At 40.5% G+C, this 23,687-nt stretch overlaps 1 protein-coding gene across 1 annotated transcript in view; it reads left to right on the forward strand.

Moving 5' to 3' along the window:
- Window positions 1-22,599, forward strand: part of BCL2 (BCL2 apoptosis regulator) — a 168,689-nt gene extending 146,090 nt beyond the window's left edge. Inside the window, exon 3 of the mRNA XM_075826714.1 lies at window positions 22,370-22,599. Within this exon, the coding sequence (XP_075682829.1) occupies window positions 22,370-22,504 (135 nt within the window). The 3' untranslated portion in view covers window positions 22,505-22,599. The remainder of the gene's footprint in view (window positions 1-22,369) is intronic.
- The last annotated feature ends 1,088 nt before the right edge of the window (window positions 22,600-23,687 follow it).

Genomic DNA, 23,687 nt, shown 5'->3' on the forward strand with positions numbered 1-23,687 from the left:
CAATCAAACGTAAGTTTGGCCCTGTACCCACACCTTGATCATCTCAGATGCGGGTTCAGCTGCCTCAACAACTTGTGGACTCTAATCTTGAAGGCATACAATCAAATGTATGTTGGGGTTAGTTAGGATGTTGCTCTAAAAAAGTTATGTGGGGAACAAAAATTATGTGAGTACACTGCGAATATACATTCCTTCAAGGGTCAGAAAAATGAGGATGTAACATAGAAACGCAGACAAAAATGTGACATAATATATGAATGCATATTCAATGTAGGTCTACATTAGAAAATAATGCAAGAGGAAAAGTAACCATACTGACCCATAAGGTGCTGGAGTAATTGATAAGTGTCCACCCTGACACGCGTTTTGGCAAAACGCGCGTCGGGGTGGACGTTTATCAATTACTCCAGCACCTTATGGGTCAGTGGTTACTTTTCCTCTCGCATCATCTTCTAATGTAGACCTACGTTGAATATGCATTCATATATTATGTATAATTTTGTCTGCATTTGTATGTTACATCCTATTTTTTCTGACCCTTGTAGACATTGTTCATTACTTTATGTGCAGGACTTTTTTGATGTGCGTTCTTTCTTTATTGTGTCTGTGGACCTTTTTATATGTTACATTTTAATATTCTTCAATAAAATTTATATATTTTATATTTGATACTTTACTATTGCGTTTTGCATCTTTTTTCAGTTTGTACATTCAGTTTGGATGCAGGCAAACATATATACTTAATTATTTTCTTTTGATCAACCCCCCTAACAAAACTATTTTTGACATAAATTATTTGTACTTGGTGGGTGATCACTACTATTCTCTTTGGTTATAATATACATTCCGGTCCCCCGTCGTGCTGATTCTGAGATTTTCATAGATTTTTTTATAGTGCTGGCGGAGGACCGGAAGTCTAGTTACACAGTCTTCTTTAATGACGATACGACTCTTCGTCATGTGACCGACCCTGCTGTACAAGCAGTAGTCCAGCGAGTCCATAGAGTACAGCGGGGCTGGTCCCATGACGAGGAGTCGTATCTTCATCAAAGAACGCTGTGCAACTAGACTTCCAGTCCGCCGGCAGCGCTATAAAAATCGAAGTCTAGTTGCACAGCGTTCTTTGATGAAGATACGACTCCTCGTCATGGGACCAGCCCCGCTGTACTCTATGGACTCGCTGGACTACTGCTTGTACAGCAGGGTCGGTCACATGACGAAGAGTCGTATCGTCATTAAAGAAGACTGTGTAACTAGACTTCCGGTCCTCCGCCAGCACTATAAAAAAATCTATGAAAATCTCAGTATCCGTGCGACGGGGCACTGGAATATATATTAGCGAGTGTACTCATGTACTACAGTGAGTTCACTCCTAATACTTTTTGGTCCCCACATAACCCATTTAACCTAAAAAGCTATGTAATATTTTTTTAATTTTTTTTAAAGTATACCCATTGATGCTAAAACATCACAATCACTCCTTAGGCATCAATGGATTTGTATTAGATGTAGTGCAGACAGAAGTGTAATTTGCATACTTATATTTTTCTCTGCTTTCCATAAATGTACATTTTCTCTCTACTCTTTTCTCTCTACTCTTTTACTTTCTTGCTGAATGGGTTCTTCCTAGTGTGAAGTTTTTCATTCATCTTTTCTGACTGGATCATATACAAAAACAAACAAATGTCTCCCACGGATGCATTTCACAGAAACATGAGGGCGAGATACTGCAGTTGTATCACCCTTTATATACTTACTATATTAAACTAGATGAATATATCGATAAACTCGTTTTTAAATACCTTATTTCCGGTTCAATTTATAGTCCATTTCACTCCACCATCCTATCCTCACACTGTATCAAAACGGTATCAAAAATAAAGTGCCAAACATGAAGGGAATTGTTGTTCAGCATATTTTAATGTTATTTTTGTGCAATTTTCCAATATACTTTCTATATTAATTCCTCACGGTTTTCAAGTTCTCTGCTTGTTGCTATTTATTAGGAACATTCATTGTTTACATCCAGTGGATACAATTCTGTCCATGATCATGTGATGGACACACAGGTGCACGGCTCGTTACAGTACGTCTATCAGATCTGTGTCTTCTAAGGCCTCATGCACACGACCGTAAAAACTCCCGTTATTACGGGTCGTGATTACGACCCCTAATAACGGGCTCATAGACTTCTATTGGCGACGGGTGCCTTCCCGTTTTCTCACGGGAAGGTGCCCGTGCCGTTGAAAAAGATAGCACATGTCCTATTTCAGGCCGTAATAACGGCACGGACAGTCCATAGAAGTCTATGGAGCTCTCGTAATGACGGGTGGCTAGATGTGTGCACCCGTCATTACGGCAGCGTTGCTAAGCGACGTCAGTAAATAGTCACTGTCCAGGGAGCTGAGAGAGTTAACTGATCGGCAGTAACTCTTTCAGCACCCTGGACAGTGACTACCGATCAGTATAAACCTGTAAAAAATAAAAATAAAAGACGTTCATACTTACCGACAACTTCCTGCTTCTTCCAGTCCGGTCTCCCGCCCGTTGCCTTGGTGACGCGTCTCTCTCGACATCCGGCCCGACGTCCTGGATGACGTTTCAGGCCATGTGACCGCTGCAGCCAATCACAGGTCAATCACAGGCTGCAGCGGTCACATGGACTGCCGCGTCATCCAGGGATGTCGGGCTGGATGTGAAGAGAGGGACGCGTCACCAAGACAACGGCCGGGTAAGTATGAATTTCTTTAACTTTTATTACAGAAAAGGCTGTCCCTTCTCTCTATCCTGCACTGATAGAGAGAAGGGGCTGCCGATTAGTGCAGTGCTATTTTGCCGCCAAAAACGTGCTCGTAAATACGGGTGGAATACGTGTGACACCGGACCCATATTTACGAGCACGGGTTCGTAAATACTGGTGCAAAACAGGTGGAATACGTGTGACACCGGACCCGTATTTACGCCAGTATTTACGGGTGGGAAAAAATACGGTCGTGTGCATGAGGCCTAAATCTGTGTGTCCGTTACATGACCATGGACAGAATTGTATCCACTGGAAGTAAACAATGAATGTTACTACTAAATAACAACAAGCAGAGATCTTGAAAACCATGAGGAATTAATACAAAAAGTATATATAACTTAATTTTGCAAAACATAACAATAATTTGCTAAACCCAGACAACACCTATAAGGGGGAGATTATTTAGACTGGGGTTCCATATGCCTGTCTTAATAAAACTTTGCATCTTACTCCTGCTAGTTTCTTATTAAGAAGCGCACGCTATAAGCTAAGCCAGTTTCTGGTGTCAATTATAGCAAATACGATGGGTTTGTGTAGCCACGCCCCCTCCTACTAAGTACCACCTACTTTTTGAATATATGCCATGAGCGGCAGAGACGGGCCACAGTTGTTTTATCAATTTAAAGGGCTTGGCCACTTTGTAGTAAAATGACATCAACTGTTCTATTGTGTCACATAAACATGTAAATACTCTACACCAGCTTTTCAGTTAAAGGCCCCCTGCTGCCCATGGATGGAATATGTAAACATCAGAGAGCGGCTGTATCCATGTCCATAGGACATAAGACCGCGGCGTCATGTAATCTATCCATGTGAACGCTTCCTTAGCTTTCCCTTGCTGCATCCATAGGCTCTGAAAGTAGATCAGTCATTTTTTAATGTGTTTAAGAGTGTCGGGTAAATCATAGTTATGATATGTGTGATGACATAAACAGATAACTGAGGAATGATTTGATCCAGTGCTGTACTGGACATCTCTACAGATATTTGTGAAGTCATCATCTAAAAACATTGACTGTTCATGACCTAGTTCTTCACCATGATAATTAATTATATTAAAGATGTCAATTCTTTAAATTTGTGGCTAAACTCGTATCTTTACTTATTAGCTGAAATCAAACGTATCTGTGGGTAGCAGATCTGTAAAATCTTCTATAATCCCATATTTTAGTATTTTCCCTTTTGTATTTGTCTAGTGCTTGGCTTCTGGAACGATGAAAACATGTGAATATGCCGTATAAGCCTTTTTATTGTTGTGCCAATTAGTTTGGTGCTTCTTTTTTTTTTTTTTATATACTGTGTTCATAAAACAAAAACTGTCATTTTTAGAAATTTTGGCATGGACTACAACCATTGGGATGCCCAGGCATTACCATGTTCTGGCCGGTGAAGGCCCAGTAGAAAAAGACAGAGAAGCCCCGGTCTAGTGTAATAAAAGATGAATGTATATCGCTATAGGGCTTTCTATAGTATCTAAGATAATGTTAGCATGTCTGTTTGCATAACTGGTTGTCTAGGACAGAATCATTTCACTTCCCACAATCTTATTGTCTTTTGTGAAAGCTTTGTAGTCAATCTTGTTGAGGTTGAGTAATCTTCTCACGATACAGTTGCTATGGTTTGGCATATTGAGAAGAGCAATGAGTAACATAAATTGTAACCTAAATTAAGTCACCGTAGTAGAGTTCAGACCTTTTGTAGTCAGAAATATGATCTCAGAATGTTTATACTTGATTTCACCAACTTAAGCCAAAAATTAAAAAACTGTCACCCAGTATTTGTTCATTTTGAATTATCCATGTGAACTAGTCTTAGGCCCTCTTCACACAGCCATAGCCGTGTATATGGTCCGTGATTATGGCAAGGATGGGCCGCGGACTGTCATCCGCATTTGGAAGCCGTGTTCACATTTAAAAGTATAGGAGCACGAACCGTAAATGTCCTATTTTTTGCGGATCAATTCTACGGCTCGGACACTTACCTAGAAATATACGGGAAGGTGTCCATAGCCCATAGAAATGAATGGATCAGTATTTTTATAGATAAAAATTACCGTTGTGTGCACAAGGCCTTCGGCTGTGTTCACATCAGAGTTGCCTTTCCGTTGCGGGGTTCCGTCTGAGGTTTCCATTGGGTTAACCCCTCAACGGAAAGTTAAACTGAAACCTTAGCTTCCGTTTCCCTTACCATTGATCTCAATGGTGACGGAAACGCTGCTAAAGATTTCCGTTAGTCACCGTTGTGACAGGGTTCCATTGTTTGGACGGAATCAATAGCGCAGTGACTGATGGAAACCTCCGACGGAACCCCTCAATGGAAGGGCAACGCTGATGTGAACAGGCCCTAAGGCCTCATGCCCACTTCAGTTATTTTCTTCAGGGTTCTATCTGTTTTTTTAACTGATCGCACCCTAACACATTCATTTCTATGGGGCCATGCACACTTCCGTTGTTTTGACGGTTCCGTTCGTTCCATCAAAAGTAGTGCATGTCCTATTTTGTCCGTCGTTCAGTCACCGTGGGGACCATTGAAGTCTATGGGTCCGTCAAAGAAACGGAGGGCACACAGATCCGTTGCGAAGTAACGGCAGGGCATGCCAAAGCTCCCTGCATTGAACACAGAAGATGGAATATAACGGACCGCTTAAAACAAAAGACAAACGGAAGCACAGCATCCGTTTAAAACGGAACAACTGAACGGACACGGAGTGACAACGGAAACCACACGGATGCCACAACGGACACACGGATCTGTTTTAAACTAACGTGAAAACGGTGAAGGATGTGTGCATGAGGCCTTAGGCATGCTATGGGCTTCATTAACATAACATAGCCGTTCTTAACCTGATTTCACCTTTTCCTAGCTTATCACACGGTCACTGCTGATCGAATAGAGCAACGTAAGCTGTCTTCATAGTTCATATGTTCAATTGCTCTTGAACTGTGGCAGCAAAAATACAATATTCAGGCTTCAGTACCTTTTATAAATTGTTCTTTAAAAGAGTCTGTAATCCATTTTTAACCTTTTAAAGCACTAACACCGCTAATTCGCTACAGAGGAAAACCGTATAAACATACCTCTCTTGCATATACTATATGGACAAAGGTATTGGGACACCTGTACATTACACCTATAGGAGCTTTTATGACAATCCATTCTAAATCCATAGATAATTAATATGGAGTTGGTCCCCCTTTGAAGCTAAAACAGCTTCCACACTTCTGGGAAGGCTTTCTACAAGATTTTGGAGATAGTCTGCGGGAATTTTGCCTATTCATCCAGAAGAGCATTTGTGAGGTCAGACACTGATGTTGGACGAGAAGGTCTGGCTCGCAATCTCCATTCTAGATCATCCCAATGGTGTTCGATGGAGTTGAGAGCAGAGCTCTGTGAGGACCAGTCAAGTTCTTCCACACCAAACTTACCCAACCAAGCCCTTATGGACCTTGCTTTCTGCACTCCGACATTTATGCTGGAACAGAAAAGGACCTTCCCCAAACCGTTTCCACAAAGTTATAATTGCCCAAAATGTCTTGGTGTACTGAAGAATTAAGATTTTCCTTCACTGGAACTAAGGGGTCTAGGCTAACCCCTGAAAAACAACCCGATAGCATTATCCCTCCTCCACCAAACTTTACAGTTGGCACAATGCAGTGCAGTCATGCAGGTAACTTTTTCCTGGCATTTGCCAAACCCAGACTCATCCATCAGACTGCCTAATTTAAATGGGTGATTAGTCACTTCACAGAACACGTTTCCACTCCTCAGAGTACAGTGGTGGCATGCTTTACACCACTCCATCCGAAACTTGGCATTGTGCTTGGTGATTTAAAGGGAATGTGACGCTAGAAAAAAATGTATTTTTTTTTTTTAGTTAAACAATTAGTGTATAGGTGATTAAACATTGTTCTAATTTTTTTAATTTTTTTCACGAGTCAGGAAATATTATAAATTAGATTCTAATTTATAATATTTCCCAGTGCTAGTCACTAGATGGAGCAATTCCCAAAATTGCAGCATTGCATGTGGTAAAGCAACCACATTGCTTTATGCTGCAAAATTTGAGAAAACTCACTCGCTCTAGTGAGCTCTCAGAATCCCCCCCTCCTTTATCCTGGCTAGTGCCGGGAGAAACGAGGGGATTGAACGGTCAAACCTCCTACACTGTGTGTCGCCATTTTTTGAGCTAACACACAGTGTAGTAGGTTAACATACACTAGTAAACACACAGTAAAACACTTACATACACAGAAATAACTTACCTGCTCCAGCCGCCGCCGCTCCCTCCGGTCCGTCCGCTCCGTCTGCTACCTCCCGCTCCAAGTGCACAAGTCCGGAAGCCGCGACCGGAAGTAGTAATCTTACTGTCCGGCCGCGACTTCCGGTCTACAGGAAAATGGCGCCGGACGGCGCACAGTTCAACTTGGACTGTGTGGGAGCGGCGCATGCACCGTTCCCACACAGACGGCGTACAGCATAGTGGATGGAACGGGCCCCGTTCGCATTCACTATGGGACTGTAGCTGCCGTATTCCATGTCTGTATGTGTCGTTAATCGACACATACAGAAATGGAAAAAAAAATGGCAGCCCCCATGGGAAGAAAAAGTGAAAAAATAAAAAAAAGTAAAACACAAACACACAAATAAATATAAAAGTTTTTAATAAAACACTAAAATCAAACTGATGTATGTAACTTTTAAGGCTTGCATTCAGCTGCTCGGCCATGGAAACCCATGCCATGCAGCTCCCGGGCACAATTTTCGTGCCGGTGTTAATGACAGAAGAGGTTTGGAACTCTGCAGTTATTCAGTTAGCAGAGTGTTGGCGACTTTTATGCTCTGTGTACCTCATTCTGTAACTTTACCTGGTCTGCCACTTCGGAGCTGAGTTGCTGTGGTTCCTAAACGCTTCCACTTTGCAATAATATCACTCACAATTGATCGTGGAATATCCATGAGGGAAGAAATTTCACGAACGGACTTGTTGCAACGATGGCGTCCTATTACAGTACCACGCTCGAATTCAGCAAGCTTTTTATCACGACCTATTCTATCACAAATGTTTGTAAAGGCGACTGTATGGCTTAATGTTTGATTTAATACAATTGTAGCAATGGGACTGAATGAAACACCTGAAATCAATAATTAATCCCTTCCCTCCGCAGCCATTTTTCCATTTTCGCTTTTTCCTCCCCACCTTCCAAAAGCGATAACTTTTTGTATTATTTTTCTGTCAGTTATAGCTGTATAAGCTTTGTTTTTTTTGTGGGCCGAGTTGTAGTTTTTCACAGCACCTTTTATTGTACCACATAATGTACTTGGAAAAATTTCTTTGTGGGGTCAAATGGGCAAAAAACAGTGATTCCTCCCATTTGTTTTTGGGTTTCGTTTTTACGGCGTTCACCGCACCATAAAAATGACATGTTAACTTTATTCTGTGGGTCAATATGATTAAAAATCTGGTATTGCCATAAAGTTTTTTTTATGCCTTACTACTTTTACAAGGAAAAAACTAATTGCCATATGACAACCATAACTTTTTTCTTTTTTAGTCGATTGAGTGGTATGAGGGCTTGTGTTTTGCGGGGTGAGCTGTCGTTTTTATTAGTACCGCTTTGGGGGTACATAAGACTTTTGATCACTTTTTATTCCGTTATTTTGTGGGAGATAAGGTGACCAAAAAACAGTCCTTTTTTTTTTTTTTTTTTTTTTTTTTTACTTTGTTCACTGTGTGGGTTAAATAATGTTATGTTGTAATAGTTCAGACTTTTACTGATGTGGCAATACCAGTTCATGTTAATTTTTATTTCTCTTTTTTTAAATAGCTTTTAGGGAAAAATGGGAACGTTTTTTTTGTTGTGTGTGTGTGTGTGTGTGTATATAAAAAAAAAACTTTACGCTACGTGGGCACCCAGTCTTAAACGCTGCGGAATTTCTGCAACGGAATTCTGTGCGGAAATTCTTCAGCATTTACAGTTACACTCTTATGCCCACGCTGCGGCAAAGTCGTGCAGAAAGTGTTAAATTCCGCAGCATGTCAATTTATGCTGTGTGTTCTGTGCGAAGATGCTGCATGCTTGGCCCATAGACTTCAATGGGGAGCATAAATTTGTTGTGGTTTTTACAGTGTTTACGCAGCGGAAACGCAGTAAAAACTGCTGTAAATCCGCAAGTGCACATATACTTTGCTATTACCAATGTTTAACACTAAATCCGCAGGTAAAACCGCTGCGGAAAAACGTTGCTTTTCTGCGGGCAATATGAGCAGGAAAAACGCGCTATTTGGTGCGGATTTCTGTGACCAGTTTAGCACCGTTTTTCAAGAGATTCTGCTGCAGATTTTCTGATGCATAAAATCTGCAGCGTATCCTGTGTGTGGGAACATACCCTAACTGTATTTAACTTTTTTTATTAGTCCCCCTAGAGCAGGGGTCTCAAACTCGGCCGGGTAAGTGGGCCGCATATAGAAAAAATGGGAAGTTGACGGGCCGTATTACTTTCAAATTTGATACAATACAATATTATTGTTAATCAATTAGTTATTTGAACTACTATAACACTATATTACTAGAATAATAATACTACATGTGCATAAAAAAAATTGTTTTTGTTTTTTTCTCTCCTCACAGGCTGTGTGCAACAAATTATATTTATAGAGCAAAACGTAATATTTCCTAAAATCACAGCAATGCGGAGAGCTGGTAAATTAGACTTCTATTTTGGGGAAATTAGTTTTACGTTTTATGAAAAATTGGCTTGTGTTTAATATTAGATGAGATACGGGTTTTGCATTGAGGCGTTAAATCATTAATGTGTTACCCTTAGGTTGTTCATGTTCCTCAGTCAGTGCAAATAAAATAACTTCCATGGTGTCAGACAGAAATATACAATCCTTGAAAGAATAGACAACAGGTCTGCGTGTGTGGGGCTGAAGCCTATTATTCCAATACCTTCTGCTATTTTCAACCTTCATGCTCTTCATTTATAAACCTGTAAATGCGTATATATTGCAAAAAGATGACGTATTTTAGATTTGTGTGTTGATATTTGTCATTTTATATGCTGAGTGATAGGCCACTGCTTCAAGAACACGCTGTCAATGTGGATATTAAGAACCGTAGGATTTGGCTATGAATGACATTACATTATGAGGTATTTCTAGGTCATCATTTTTTGCAGCATAGCCATGGCAGTGACCATCACAGACACATGACATTATTATGTGTCTGTGCTGAGGTTCGTGAGCAGATCTGCTGTGAGGAATTCCCATTCAGTATGCGGAGTCCTTGCAATGCTTCAGTCAGCACATTCTTACCCATGAGGATATCCTGTCCAGTGACAGAGGGAGAAGTGATGACTCCTGCCAGCTGTAATACTCAGGTATTGAAAGGAAGTCCTAACTTCCCTATCCGAGCCCTGCCTACCACCCACACACAACTTTCACAAGTGCAGGAAGACACATTTCCCCTTTTTTCTAATCAATGAAGACCATTCTTCTCACCCATTCTACACAAACCTAACCACAATAAGGTCGACTTAGCTGAGCGCAATGTTGTGTGCATACGGATGTAAACATACCTGCTTCTAAACTGGAGTTTTAGTTTTACTCATTACCGGTTATGAAACCAGCGAGCAAGCGGTAATATTTATATTTACGAAGTACTAGTTCTATTATTGGCTGCACCTGTTATTAAAACGCGATCGGGAAGCTGCATAGGGCTATACAGTATACTCATTTTGATTCTAACTGGTTAACTTTTTATAGGGTAGCTTAAAGAGGCTCTGTCACCAGATTCTGAAATCCCTATCTCCTATTGCATGTGATCGGCGCTGCAATGTAGATAACAGTAACGTTTTTGTTTTTTTTGAAAATCTTTCATTTTTGGCCAAGTTATGAGCTATTTTATATATATATATGCAAATGAGGTTTTAAATGGACAACTGGGCGTGTTTTTTTTCGTATGTCCAACTGGGCGTGTATTGTGTTTTTAACTGGGGGTGTTTACTTGTTTTACTAACTGGGCGTTGTGAATAGAAGTGTATGATGCTGACGAATCAGTGACCAATCGGCATCATGCACTCCTCTCCATTCATTTACACAGCAGCATCACGTTCTTACTAGAAAGATGTGCACCCACATACACAAGTGTCCTGATAATGAATACACATGACCTCCAGGATGGACGTCATGTGTATTCAGAATCCTGACACTTCTGAATCTTTTCTGTGAGATTCCAGCAAGCCACGGGTAATCTCGCGAGATTACGAGGTAAACGAGATTTTGTTTCCCTTGCTGGAAATCTCACAGAAAAGATTCAGAAGTGTCAGGATTCTGAATACACATGACGTCCAGGCTGGAGGTCATGTTTATTCATTATCAGGACACTTGTGTATGTAGCTGCACATCGTTCTAATAAGAATGTGATGCTGCTGTGTAAATGAATGGAGAGGAGTGCATGATGCTGATTGGTCACTGATTCGTCAGCATCATACACTTCTATTCACAACGCCCAGTTAGTGAAACAAGTAAACACGCCCAGTTAAAAACACAATACACGCCCAGTTGTCCATTTAAAACCTCATTTGCATATATATAAAATAGCTCATAACTTGGCCAAAAATGAACGTTTTTAAAAAAAACAAAAAACGTTACTGTTCTCTACATTGCAGCGCCGATCACATGCAATAGGAGATAGGGATTTGAGAATCTGGTGACAGAGCCTCTTTAAGTTATCATTGTGCCATTTAGATTTCAGATTGAAGGTCAAGGGGAACTCCAGTAAAAGCCAGAGATTCCCATAATTATTAAAGAGTTTTTCAGACTGTTTATCTGAGGTGGTTCGGACTGTTATTTAATAGCAGAAGTTGAGGCTGCAATTCTTTTCCCAACTGACTGTACACTGGGACCAAGCACTCCGTCGACTGAGCTATTGATTCAGTCAAAAAAACGGAAACCTGACGGAATGGTGACCAACGGAAACCATTAGCAATGTCTCCGCCTCCCGACGGAAACCTCCGCCGGAACCCCTCAACGCAAAGCCAACGCTGATGTGAACAGGCCCTTAATCTCTGGCTGGGGGAGGGGGTATAGCTGCAATCTGGAGCCACTTATGGAACATTATCTACAATTTAATGTTATTATACTCACTCTATGACCCCAATAAAATGCTGTACCCACAAGAAAATGAACATGAAGAGCTCAGAATAAAACCATTCCCAGAGTAAAAAGGATATGTCATAAATGTCAGATGCCTATCTCTAGAACTGGTCCCCTAAACCCCGTTCTACCACTGTGTGTAGGCTGATTTCCGACCATGAAGGTGAAAACCGCGTAGGGCTGTTTTCGTAACACCCGACCATAAAGTCAGCGATAGCAGACCAAGCTAGAACGGGGTTTAGGGTGCCCCGTTCTAGAGATAGATGGGACCCGCATCTATCTGACATTTGACATATCCTGTGGATATGTCATAAACGTCCCTCGTGGGAAAACCCCTTTAATCTTTTTCCCTTTTCTCCTCCTGCTTGCTCCCCACATTTCCTCTAAAGAACCAGGTATCAGGAGTCACTGAAACAGGGCCCAACATCTACAAAGTAACATGTTTATCACAGAAGTTTCCTTAGTAGAACTATCAACAGATCTAGACTAAAAGTGGCAAGTAAAAATTTATTGTTAAAATAATTTGTACTAGAAATGCTCCGAAATCTTCTTGACAAAGGTAAAATAATAAGAAAGAATAAAACCGAGCGTAGGATACATGTGGTCTTATGTTTGTCTACAATTTTTACGGTCTTGCTTTTTGCAGAATTTGGAGGTTTCTGCAGTTCTTCCTCCTGGTAAGAGTTTCTCGTTCTAGTGTACCCTTTCTTTTTTGTTGGTATGCTAAATGAAATACATATGTTGAGCACACTGCATAGATTGTCATCTGTGTGCACAATTGTTCATCAATATATACAAGTATTTAAAGGCAAGGTCTGTTTATTATGGATCACCTTATAAAATATAAAACCTGTGTATTTTTTCAGTTCTGTGTATTCTTACCAATATTTTTTTCAGAATTCTTGTGTATATTCAAATTAGCCGGATGTTTACACGTAAATTTGAAAATTGATGTAAAAGACATAACTGTAAAGGCTTATGCACCCGTACGTATTACAGATCTGTTTTGTATGGAACCATAATAAGGTTCCCATACAGGTTCATGAGCCCTCTATTGTACCTCAGTATGCCTCTGATTTCATACAGTGGCATACAGATTTTTTTTCTCCATTAGATTCTATAATAAAAAATTTTGGGCATGCTCCATCGGATACCATTTGTATAGAGGTATTCATCCCTACAAGAAATGCATTAGAGCTTTTACGGCAGTGTACGAATACTTTAGGGTGCAGATTTTGTTGCAGTAATTTCAGCGCCTGAAAATTCATCTGATTCAAGTGGCTGTTTCTGCAGCAAGCACACCGATTTTTGCCAGTTTCATTCAGATAAACAATACAGATTTTCAGTCGCAGAAATTTCTGCAATAAAATCTGCTTCGTGTAAATCCACCCCAAGGCTATGTTCACATGTAACATAAACAGCGGAATTTCCATCAGTTTTTTTTTTTGTAAAAAAATTCTGCTGCATTTTTGCAAAAAGAATTGACATTTTGCAGCGTGATATTCTGTTTCAAATTTCAAGTTCCAACCACTTTTTCTACAGGTTTTATACGCAGCATGTGGATGGGATTTGTTAGAATCTCATCCACTTTGCAGAATTTGTGACAGGATTTTCTGTGTGGAAATTAAGCAGTGTTGACGCTATGTGTGCGCATGGCCTTACAGCTCTACTAAGGCCTCATACACATAGCCGTGCCCGTAATCACGGGCCGCGATTGCGGGCACGGATGGCCACGGGCAGACGCCTGCTTTTTCGGCCCGTGCTCCCATACCAAATATGAGAGCATGGACCGTAAAAAGCAAAAGATAGGACATGTCCTATTTTTTGCGGTACACTTATATGGCCCGGACACCTTCCCGTAAATAAACGGGAAGGTGTTCGAGAACGATAGAAGTGAATGCGTCCATAATTGCGAACCGTAATTGAGGTCCGCAATTACGGACGATTTTTACGGTCCCATGCATAGGGCCTAAAGCAGCAAATATGTGCACCCAATTCTTCATGTACAAACTCTTATGAATAGTGGGTGGTACAAGGGACATTATCCGATGGAGTCATGTCTAATGATATTTTGTGGAAAACAAATTTTGCATCAAGCCCTGAAAACATTGATTCTTAAAGGCTATGTATAGATCCTTCTCAATGAATTAGAATATCATCAAAAAGTAAACTTATTTCAGTAATTCAATTCAAAAAGTGAAACATATTATATTGAATCATTACACACAGAGTGATCTTTTTCCAGCATTTGAATGTTGATGATTATGGCTAACCGTTCATGAAAACCAAAATTTAGTGTCTCCTAAAATTAGAATATTATATAAGCCCAATTTCAAAAATGATTTTTAATACCGAAATGTTGGCTTACTGAAAAGCATGTCCAGTATATGCCCTCAGTACTTGGTCGGGGCTCCTTTTGCAGGAATTACTGCATCAATGCGGTGTGGCATGGAGGTGATCAGCCTGTGGCACTGCTGAGGAGTTATGGAAGCCCAGGTTGCTTTGATAGCGGCCTTCAGCTCGTCTGCATTGTTGGGTCTGGTGTCTCTCATCTTCCTCTTGACAATACACCATAGATTCTCTATGGGTTTTAGGTCAGTCGAGTTTGTTGGCCAATCAAGCACAGTGATACTGTGGTTATTACAACAGGTATTGGTACTTTTGGCAGTGTGGGCAGGTGCCAAGTCCTGCTGGAAAATGAAATCAGCATCTCCATAAAGCTTGTCAGCAGAGGGAAGCATGAAGTGCTCTAGAATTTCCTGGTAGACGGCTGTGTTGACTCTGGACTTGATATAACACAGTGGACAAACACCAGCAGATGATATGGCTCCCCAAACCATCACTGACTGTGGAAACTTCACACTGGACCACGAGCAACTTGGATTGATGCCTCTCCACTCTTCCTCCAGACTCTGGGACCTTGATTTCCAAATGAAATGCAAAATTGACTTTCATCTGGAAACAGGACTTTGGGCCAATGAGCAACAGACCAGTCCTTTTTCTCCTTAGCCCAGGTAAGATGCTTCTGGCATCGTCTCTGGGTCATGAGTGGCTTGACGGAAGGAATGCGACAGTTGTAGGCCATGTCCTGGATACGTCTGTGTGTGTGGCGGCTCTTGAAGCACTGACTAAAGCCGCAGTCCACTCCTTGTGAAACTCCCCCAGTTTCTTGAATAGCCTTTTCTTGACCATCTTTTCAAGGCTGCGGTTATCCCTGTTGCTTGTGCACTTTTTTTCCTTCCTCTAAACTTTCCATTAATATGCTTGGATACAGCACACCGTGAACAGCCAGCTTCTTTACCAATATCCTTTTGTGGCTTACCCTCTTTGTGGAGGGTGTCAATGACAACTGTCAACAGCAGTCTTTCCCATGATTGTATAGCCCACTGAACCTGACTGCTGGACCATTTAAAGGCTTAGGAAACCTTTGCAGGTGTTTTGTGTTGATTAGCTGATTAGAGTGTGACACCATCAGTCTACAATCTTCAACTTCTACCCAATATTCTAATTTTCTAAGGCCCCATGCCCACTTCAGTTTTTTCCTTCAGTGTGCTAGCCATTTTTCTGACGGCTAGCACACTGACCCATTCATTTCAATGGGGCCATGCACACTTCCGTTTTTTTTGACGGTCCGTTGCTCCGTTCTGATCCAAAGTAGAGCATGTCCTACTTTGGTCCGGAATTCCGTGACCGTGAGGCCCATGCAAGTCAATGGGACCGTCAAAAAAACTGAAGGCACACGGAAGGCATCCGTGTGCCGTCCGTGTGTGACGGAGCCGTTGCAGTAAAACATAACAGAAATATTACACTAATCGGCAGCCACTTGTCTCTATCAATCACTGATAGAGAAAAGAGGATGCTGATTAAAAATAAAATAAAAATCAGTTCATACTTACCCAGTCGTTGTCTTGGTGACGAGTCCCTCTTCTTCCTCCAGTCCGAACTTCCAGAATGACGCGGCAGCCAGTGATTGGCTTCAGAGGCCGCTGCAGCCTGTAATTGGCTGCAGAGGCGGTCACGTGGGATGAAGCGTCATCCCTGGAGGCCGGCCTTCTGACGTCATCGTGACGTGCATGACCGCCACTACAGCCTGTGATTGGCTGCAGCGGCGACATGGATGAAACGTCATCGCTGGAGGCCGGACAGGAGGAAAGTAAGTATGAAATTGTTATTTTTTTATTACATTAAAATTGTATTTTCCGAGCGCCGAGCATGGTACTGTCCAGGGTGCTGAAAGAGTTACCGCCGATCAATGCAGCCCATTAACTCTTTCAGCACCCTGAACAGTACCATGCTCGGCGCACGGAAACGGAAACACGGATCCGTCAAAAACGGCCATGAAAACAGTGTCGGAAGTGTGCACGAGGCCTTAGAGACTCAATTTTGGGTTTTTATTAACTGTTAGTCATAATCTTCAACATTAAAAAAAAAAATGCTGGAAATAGAGTACTCTGTGTTTAATGAATCTATATAATATGAGTTTCACTTTTTGAGTTGTTACTAAAATTAACTTTTTGACGATATTCTAATTCATTGTGAAGGACTTGTACAACTTTTTGAAAGGGATTTTTTTAAATAAGGTCAATCAGTGTAATTTTATAATTTCGTTTTTAAGGTACAGCTGCTCTGTTTTCTCTGTACAGAGCAGCTGTATTGTTCGCTAAATCCTGTTCCCTTCAGGTCTGCGGGACAGTTGAGTTCAGTGAAAGCGGGTCCTGTGTGATCTAAGTTCATAACGTAGATGTGATAGATTACAGGTGGATCCTGTGTGGACCTACTGACCCCGTCAGGTCTGCGGGACTGAGGGATTCAGATCTTAGCGAATGACACAGTATACATGCTGTATACAGAGTTTTTCAGATACAGAATACAGAGAAGCTGTGTCTCAAAAAGTAAAACAATTTTTTTTATAAAAACTATTTATAAAGTTGCACCAATCACACTGACTGACCTTTGTTACAAAGTGTGTATTGCAAATGAATGATCAAGTAATGTATGTGTGTGTGTAGCATTTGTGCATTTATTAACATATGTATGTGTGAAACCTGCTGCCGGCGATTCATATTGGATCCACTGACAATTAATTACTATAGTGGAACTTTTATCTTCTTTTGAACTAATTTCCCTAAGCAACGTATATAATATTAATATTCCCTTATTTTGTGGTTATTCATATTTAATAAATGTTAATTATTTTATTTCTGGGTATAGAATAAAACAATGTTTTTAGTTCTGGATCAAAGCAGATTCCAAGAGTATTATGCTACTAGTCATTCACAGCCGTTCAAATGTAGCCTAAATAAGACGTGGCAACACTTGTATTTACTGTAAATAATTCCATCACTGAAAATTAACCAATTGAGAGCAGTTTTGGTAAAAGAAAAGTGTCAAAATAATGATGGTCAGGTAAAGACTGTTAAAAAAATTTGAATAAAAAAAACTGCAACTATATGGACTGATGTCTAAAGCCTAGGTTCCCAACCTGTGATACTTGTACCCCAGGAAGTACATGCCATGCCTCAAGGGAAACACCCGTAATTACAGTCCCATAGACTTCTATTGGCCACGGGTACCTTCCCGTTTGCTTACGAGAAGGTGCCCGGGCCGTTGAAAAATATGGAACATGTCCTATTTCAGGCCGTAATTACGGCACGGGCAGGCCCATAGAAGTCTATGGGGCTCCCATAATTATGGGTGGCTACGTTTGTGCACCCGTAATTACGGGAGCGTTGCTAGGCGACGTCAGGGGATAGTCACTGTCCAGGGTGCTGAAAGAGTTAACTGATCGGCAGTAACACTTTCAGCACCTGGGACAGTGATTACCGCTGGAGTTAATAGTATTAAAAGTTAACTTACCCAGAACTCCCTGCTTCTTCCTCCAGTCCGGCCTCCCGGGATGATGTTTCATCCCATGTGACCGCTGCAGCGGTCAGATGGACTGCCGCGTCATCCAGGGAGGTCCGACTGGATGTCAAAAGAGGGACGCGTCACCAAGACAACGGCCGGGGTACGTATGAACTTCTTTTACTTTCAATCTGCCCGAAAGGGCTGCCCCTTCTCTCTATCCATCACTGATAGAGAGAAGGGGCTGTCGATTAGTGCAGAGAAAACGGGTCCGTAAATACAGGTGGAATACGGGTCGAATACGTGTGACAAAGGACCCGTATTTTCGCCAGTATTTACAGGAGGAAAAAAATAAGTTTGTGTGCATGGGGCCTAAGGAATTAAAGAGCAAGGTTACAGTGTGCGTTAGGAAACATTTTTGGTTTTCCTACCGGCAGACAGTCGGAAGAGTCAGAAAAGGTTGAAAAATAGGCATGTAATATGTTAGAACATGGGTTACAAAAATAGTATCCTGTGGTACTTACTGTTGACAGCACTACTTGGACACATTTATTTTAGTAGTCAGAAATATGTAAAGGTCACAAGGGTTGAGGTGTCCTTGATTTCAGGTCAGCATCTATTAATGTCTATAAGGTAGTGTGTCGTGTATTGTTTTACTTTTATATGAGTAGTGGAGATTATGAAGATGGTTCAGTAGACAACTTGGCCAACTTGTCTACTGAAGAAAATGCCCCAGGTTTAAAAGCAAAGCGTTAAATACTTTTGAGTTAAATATTCACAATGTTTAAGAATCACAAACATACACTACATTGACAAAAATATTGGGACACCTACACATTACACCTACAGGAGCTATTATGACATTCCATTATAAATCCATAGGCATTAATATGAAGTTGGTTCCCCTTTGCTTCTCTGTAATCGTTTATTACATGGGTGCTCAATGGGGTTGAGGTCAGAGCTTTGCGGAACTGTCAAGTTCTTCCACACCAAACTTAACCAAAAATTACCTTATGGAACTTTGTTTGTGCACTTGGGAACAGTTATGCTGGAACATAAAAGAGCCTTCACCAAACTGTTCCCACAAAGTTGGAAGCAAACAATTGTCAAAATGTCTTGGTATGCTAAATCATTAAGATTTCCCTTCACTGCAACTAAGGGGCCTAGGCCAACCCCTGAAAAACAACTCCATAGGATTATCCCTCCTCCGCCAAACTTTACAGTTGGCACAATGCATTCAGGCAGGTAATGTTCTCCTGAGATTCGTCACAGACTCGTCCCTCAGACTGCCGGATAGAGAAGCGTGATTTGTCACTCTGGAGCAGTGGAAACATGTTCTGTAGAGTCCAGTGGTGGCGTGCTTTACGATACTCTATCTGACGGTTGGCATTGTGCTTGGTGATATAAGGCTTGCATGCAGCTGCTTGACCATGGAAATCCATGCCATGAAGATCCGGGTGCACAGTTTTTTTTGTGCGGATTTTAATGCCAGAGGAGGTTTGGAACTCTGCAGTTATTGAGTCAGCAGAGTGTTGCCGACTTTTCTGCACTATGCGCCTCAGCACTTGGCGATCCCGCTTTGTTACTTTGTGATTCGCCACTTCGTGGCTGAGTTGCTGTGGTTCCTAAAATATTACATTTTGCAATAATACCATTTACAGTTGATCGTGGAATATCTTGAAGGGAAGAAATTTCACGAACTAACTTGTCATTTATTGTGGGATCCTATTACATTACCACGCTCGGAATTAGCGAGTTCTTTGGAACGACCCATTCTTAAGATCACAAACGTTTGTAAAGGCGACTGCATGGCTAGGGGCTTGATTTTATACATCTGTGGCAATGGGACTGAATGAAACACCTGAATTAAATTATTTAGAGGTGTATTTGATATGCCTCCATGTTTCTATGTTTTTGTCCATATATCTGAATGTAGCCTACTTGTGGCCTTTTTTCCATTTGGCTTGAAACTGAGATGGTTTTCTTACACCCCCTGCTGGTAATGTGGGGATTTAAGGCTGCAGAACCTGAGGAAAGTGCTTGAAATATAATGGCAATGGATTTGTTGGAATGTATCAGTGGTGACACTGCTGTACAAAATGAAATCTTAGGAAAAAAGAAATGTCTCCTGAATTATATATTCAGCTAATTAAAACACAAATTGTGTCATTTTGCTTTGGGAATGTTTCTGTTATAGTAAAGTTTGAAATTAGCACATTATAGAATGTTGTTAAAACACATTTGCAGTATTTTGGTGTTTATTACCTGACCATTATTAATGAGCTTTCCTTGATTCCCATATGATAATACAGGTCTATTAGGCTCTATTCATACTGCGTGTGAGCCTTCCGTTGGGGGTATATGTTAAAAGTATTTCCTAAGGTATACCTCCAACAGGTTGCTCCAACATATGGCACGGAATAGGCATACAAGTTCCACTGTAAAAAAAAAAGTTTTTTATTGTGTGTTATACATTTTATTACTGTATGCGTAGTCGACTAAACTATTTAATACAGTAAAAAAAGGAATACTGACACATACCTCCCTGAATACGTTCATTTTATGTGCTGCAAACTTTCCCAGCAAATACGCCAAATGTGCCCTTTAAACACATTGTGAATAGAGCCTTAATAAGACATAATAACTTGTGTTCATTTTGAAATAAATTTCATTATAGATTTAGAAGTTTACACCGTTATATCTTTCCCTTTTATACAGTAGCAATTTTTCATAGTGTCTCCTCGTTGCTTGTGCTTTTGGCTCATTAACTCTTAAAATATTTGAAAACCAGTTCTAGGTGGTGAAAGTCCTGACATTATTTTGATCTTTACTTCTTACACAAAAATATTTATGAAAGGGACACTTCAAGGCGTATATTTTTTAAACGCAGTATTCATGGTCCATTTTTTAATTTCTTTTTTTGGCAGTACTTTGCAAATAAAAATTCAATAAAAAATATGGATCTTCTTTAGTAGTTGGCACAAAGTTAAAACTCCTGAATGGTAGGACAGACTAATCTCTGCTTACAACTTAATATAATTGCAATATAATCGTATTACAATAGTAGGTGGAGAATTGGAATGTCAGATGTGTATTGCCTAGGTAAAGATGGCCTACAAAACTGGGGCAATGACAAGTGGACAAAAATCAAAGAGTATAAGTAGGCATGGTCTAAGGCTCTGTTCATATCTGCGTTGGAGGCTCCGTTAGGATTGACCTATATATGAGCAAACCATTATACAACTCATCACTGACTTACTGAACATATCACAGATCCATATACCTGCTATCAGTTACTGGTTTGTCCCCTTGCTCTGCACGTGGCTGCCAGGCACATAAAGTTTCGGGCACACACTGATCGGATGTAGTCCTGGTTCGCACATTGGTTTGTCCACATGACCTTTCCTGTAGATCTGGGTCCCGAGACCGGACAGCTGTGGGGCAGGGGAGCCTAGGGAAACAGTCTTGCAGCCCCCAAGATCCCAGAAGAGCAGCAGGGCTTCTAAATTATAATAAGATAATGCGCTCTCTTGTATGAGAAAAGCAGCTCCCCGAGGTACGGTGCATTAGTTTAGTATAATGTAAGAAGCAGCAGCATACTGTACATAGGGGAGGTGTGGTCACCTTATTGAATCATTACCCCTCACTCCTCCGTGGTCAAACTGCTGGTCAACCAGGGAGAAATCCTCTCTATCGTGCGAAGGCCAAATGCAAACGGTGCGTATTACATAAGAATTTGCCATGCAGATTTTCCTGCAGAAAATCCACAGCATAATACAGTACTAGCAAAGTAAATGAGGTTCCAAATAGTCTCATCTACACGTTGCAGAATTTTTCCACACGTAAATTCACCTGCGGTGCATATTTTATAATCCGCAACCTGTCCATTTATCTTGCGTTTCCGCTGGCGAATTGTGTCTGACAAGTTTTTTTTTAAAACAAAACGCACCAAAACCCGCAGCATAAAACCGTACCGATTTCCGCATAAAAATATAAAAAATGCAGCAAAACGCACTTTTGGGTGTGGATTACATATAGTTTGTTAATATGTAAGGAAAACATTTTTTTTGATGGTAGTGTCTTTTTAAGTGCCAAACTTTTACGAGTTCTCCTAATGTTCATTATCTCATGAAAGGGAACAATGAACAATAAAAATGTGGTTTATCATTGATGCTGGTTACCGTACATACAAATCAGTCATCTGCCATTTATGCATAGTAGTTTATTGCTCCACTAGGCAAAAACAGAAGTTGTAAAGAGTGCAATAATATCACTACCACACGAATGCCGTTCACCTCCGTAGGCTCTGTGCAGACGCTGAGACAGCAAATAATGCTGGGAGATTTTAGCTCTGAAAGGTGAAGCTCATGGACGTTACTAGTAGCCTTATTTTTCCATTCTACTATTAACGTCCATACAGCACAGAGCCCAGTTGAGTGAAGGGCTGCCTGCTATCCGTATCCTATAAAGATGTGGTTATGAAAAGTGTTGAATAAATATGCATATAAGTTAATACAATCATATGGTGCTTTGTTTTAATTCATTGTCATATGCTTATTTTTCAGGATGCTTTTGTTGAACTATATGGCAACAGTGCTCGACCTCCATTTGACCCAATGTGGCCCTCCATCAAGACCATCCTAAGTATTGCTGTAATCGGAGCCTGCATAACTTTAGGAGCCTACCTGGGAAACAAGTGATCGTCCTTGAAGTCCTTTCATCTGACATGATCACTAAAATAAAAGGGACTGTTTGATCTGTATGGCTAATGGACCAACTGTCATATCAGCTATAACTGCCAAAGGAGGTTTATTTCTTTATTCTAGAGTTGTTTCCTTTTTATAGAAGATTTATTTATTAAAGTTCTTTGGATTTCAAGCTATGCCTCACCATCCTGACCATTACATGTAGCACTGGGGGTTACTTTGCTGCATTGTTTTGTTTTTTTTCAGTTACTTTTTCACCCCTGACCCCATTGTCACAACCATGTAAAGTGTTTGGTTGCCCGATTATTGATTACCCATTATTTAAGTGCCCATATTTTGTCTTTTACTACAACATCTAACGTATTATAAAACTCTTCCCAGTATTTATGTTCTCCTATATAGTTTAATTGTGTCTTTCAATCTTCTTTATATTATTATTATTCCTTCCAGAATTAAAGATTTTTTTTCAGCAATAGGTAAGAATCTAAAATAACATGTACACCCTTATATTCATTTAATATATTCTAGTACGGAGTTAGTTCTCTGGGAAGAATAGACTGCCATCTTTTAGCACGATGTGCTTAACTAATTGGAATTTCCAATAACTTCATTAAAGTATCAAAATGAATAAACCGAAATCTGACACCATCCCGGGAAGAGACCGTACATTATTATTACTATGTAAGTCACTGGCTTTGTTACACATCCTGAATTTTGATCAGAAATATGGAATATACATTGTACATGCATACAAGTGTCATGCTGAGTACACATAAGAAATATTGGACAGTTGGTCTGATATTGACATCCATATTCCAAAATGACCACAACTCTAAAGTCAATATAATCTTCTGGGCAACTTAAAGGCAATTGTCAACCAGTGTTTGTCAACCTCTAGCTGAGCACCTTAAATATGCTTCCTGTCTCGTGGGCCTAGTGCGCTTAAAGCAAAATTGGGCAGCTGACCCTATTGCTTGTCTCTCAGGCAAGTCTGAGAAATAATATAATGCGTGTGGGGCCAGCTTATATTATGGCTGAACAAATCTAATCTGGCAACCAAACAATGATAATGCTCCTTAGTTCACTATGTCATCTTTGAAATGCCATTTCTGCTTACATTTCACTATAAAAGTGACTCATTTCTGCTTTATAATTGCTTGGTTAGAACTACTATTAC

The sequence above is a fragment of the Rhinoderma darwinii genome, chromosome 5 (assembly GCF_050947455.1).
Source record: "Rhinoderma darwinii isolate aRhiDar2 chromosome 5, aRhiDar2.hap1, whole genome shotgun sequence".
In the NCBI taxonomy this organism is placed as follows: Eukaryota; Metazoa; Chordata; class Amphibia; order Anura; family Rhinodermatidae; genus Rhinoderma; species Rhinoderma darwinii.